The sequence below is a fragment of the Raphanus sativus genome, unplaced genomic scaffold (assembly GCF_000801105.2).
Source record: "Raphanus sativus cultivar WK10039 unplaced genomic scaffold, ASM80110v3 Scaffold3696, whole genome shotgun sequence".
In the NCBI taxonomy this organism is placed as follows: Eukaryota; Viridiplantae; Streptophyta; class Magnoliopsida; order Brassicales; family Brassicaceae; genus Raphanus; species Raphanus sativus.
The window spans coordinates 7,379-10,114 of NW_026619000.1; the positions used below are offsets into that span (position 1 = coordinate 7,379).

The window sequence follows — 2,736 nt, forward strand, 5'->3', positions numbered from 1 at the left end:
AGGACGGTGACTAGTTCACATCGAAATAAAATACGTCTTAAACTGAAAGAGACATGAGGCAATTCGTGTCGAGCCACAAATTTTGGGCCTATATTTTATTTAGCCTGTAGTTCCACAATGTTTGTCACACCCAAAAATATTCTCAGGCACTTAGTAGCAGTAGTGTATTTACGCACAGTAACTCGAACATATATATAAAGAGCCAATGTCACTCGCCAATACAGAGATTCCAGGATAACAATAAACAAAAGAAACAAAAGACTCCAAAATTTTCTCTCCTATAGAAAGCAAGAAACTCCCAGGATCTGGTGAAAACCATGGAAGAGGGCGACTTTTTCAGTTGCTTCAGCGAAATCAATAGTGGCATGACTATGAACAAGAAGAAGATGAGGAAGGGTACTAATCATAAGAGGTTCAGTGAGGAACAGATCAAGTCACTTGAGGTTATATTCGAGTCCGAGACGAGGCTCGAGCCGAGGAGGAAGGTGCAGTTAGCTCGAGAGCTAGGGCTGCAACCAAGACAAGTGGCTATATGGTTTCAGAACAAGAGGGCTCGTTGGAAGTCTAAGCAGCTTGAGAAAGAGTATAATATTCTTAGCGCCAATTACAATAACTTGGCTTCACAATTTGAAATCATGAAGAAAGAAAAGCAAGCACTAGTCTCTGAGGTACATACTCCTCATCATCGTGTACATCTTTATATAAAAAGAGATGGAAACAAAACTTGAACAAATTTATCTAATTTAAATTATATACTTATATACATGTATGTGTATTTTATCGAGTTAGACAGAATATTATAAATATATTATAATAGAAACTAGAGAATAAACAAGCCAATTAAATCTTTGCACATCCATACATATTCATTATTTTTCTTAATAGTAGCAAAGAAAGAATATTACCATCAGAGTGACAAAAAGCATCAATAAACACAAAGTATTATAGTAGCAAAGAAAGAATATTACCCATATATGGAGTTTAGGGAATTTCTATTAATCTGCAGTTGCAGAGACTAAATGAAGAGATGAAAAAAACAAGAGAAGAAAGGAATGATGAATGTTGTGCTGAACAAAGAGTGGCTCTAAGCAGCAGCACATGGTCAGATAATGGAAACTATGAGCCAGAAGTCAGGCTAAATCAAGGGATTGTTCTGTGTAATGATGACATTAAGAGTGAGTATTTTGGGTTTGAGGAAGAGTCCAATCATGAGCTCATGAACATTGTGGATCAAGCTGATGATAGTGGCTTGACTTCATCCGATAACTGGGGAGATTTCAATTCTGAATCTCTTTTAGACCAGTCTAGCAGCAATTATCCTTGGTGGGATTTTTGGTCATAAATGAAATAGTGAAAGGAAAGAGTGTGTATAGTTTTCTAGATTGTGTTAAGACAAATAATAAATTTTCTTTTTGCATTGTGATATTATACGGTATGTTATTCTTGATTTTGCAAAGTTGGAATAAAACTCAATTTGCATTGGACGATATTGGTTTTTATTTTAAGAATCTAGTTTTCTACCATATTTGACCTCGAATTATATTAACACAAAATAGATGAAAGATAAGCTTAATACATAGTTACTAGGAGTGGGCAAAAGAACCAAACCGATCCAACCGACCGAACCAAACCAAAGCATATGTCTAAACCATCTGGTTTAAGATTTTATCAATCCAAATAGTTCAGTTCGGATTGGTTTTGGGTTTAAATCAAACCAAACCGAAAAACCGAAGTGTTTTTAGTTAGATTAATTAAAAAACTAATAAGATTAAGATTTAATATACTTAACCATTTAACCTAAATGACTAATAAAATTTTATACATTTTACTTTTAAATGAATATAATAAACACATCTAAAAATAAAACAAAAAATATGAATCTCATACAATAACATTCAAAACCGAAAAAATTACTTATGATAGTTATATTAGTTTTGAAGATAATAATATAAAATTATTAGATTATATCTTCTATATTTTTATTGTGATGTTTAGTTTTTATATTTAAATGTGAAGAAAATAATGATTTAGTATCAAAAGATGATTTTTTATATTTTAAAAATTATATTTTTTTAACTGAACTAAAACAAAACTAAAAAATCAATCCGATGGAACTGAAGAAAACATAAACAAAACCAAATTAAACCGAATAAAACACAGATCAAACCGAACACAAACCAAACCAAAATAAAATCGAACTAAACCGAACATAAACCAAACTAAACTACTTTGGATTGACTTTGGTTACCTTTTAAGACCAAATTAAACCAAACCGAACTAAACTCAAACTGAACTTGTAGTTAAACCGAAATGTCCACCCCTAATAATTACATACTGTATATCACATTCTTTACTTACCTAAAGAAAAGCACAGTAAAATAAAGACACCTCTAACTCCAAGCAATTATGGAAACAATATTATATTACTGTTTATCTTTCAACAATATAATAATTAATATCGTGTGCAAACAATATCAAATATTAGGATTCATGTTCTTAAAAAAATTATTAGTTTTTTCTAATTATTTGATAAATCAAATAATAAACTAAAATATTCAAATATTTATGAAAAATTCAAAACAAGTATAACTTATTTTTGCAAGTTTAGATACTAAAAAAATATTTCAGTTAATATCAAATCAGTTAAACTAATGAATTATTTTATTTATATTTTCATAAAAAAATACATTCATTTAAATTTAAATAATATTTCATACTAAATTAAATAATCCATGT

At 30.0% G+C, this 2,736-nt stretch overlaps 1 protein-coding gene across 1 annotated transcript; it reads left to right on the forward strand.

The window, feature by feature from the left end:
• The first annotated feature begins 212 nt into the window (after positions 1 to 212).
• Positions 213 to 1,487, forward strand: LOC130506820 (homeobox-leucine zipper protein ATHB-12-like). Its single transcript, XM_057001510.1, has 2 exons — positions 213 to 668; positions 1,007 to 1,487. Exons 1-2 carry the CDS (start codon positions 318 to 320, stop codon positions 1,340 to 1,342), a joined length of 687 nt encoding a protein of 228 aa, XP_056857490.1. The 5' UTR covers positions 213 to 317; the 3' UTR covers positions 1,343 to 1,487.
• The last annotated feature ends 1,249 nt before the right edge of the window (positions 1,488 to 2,736 follow it).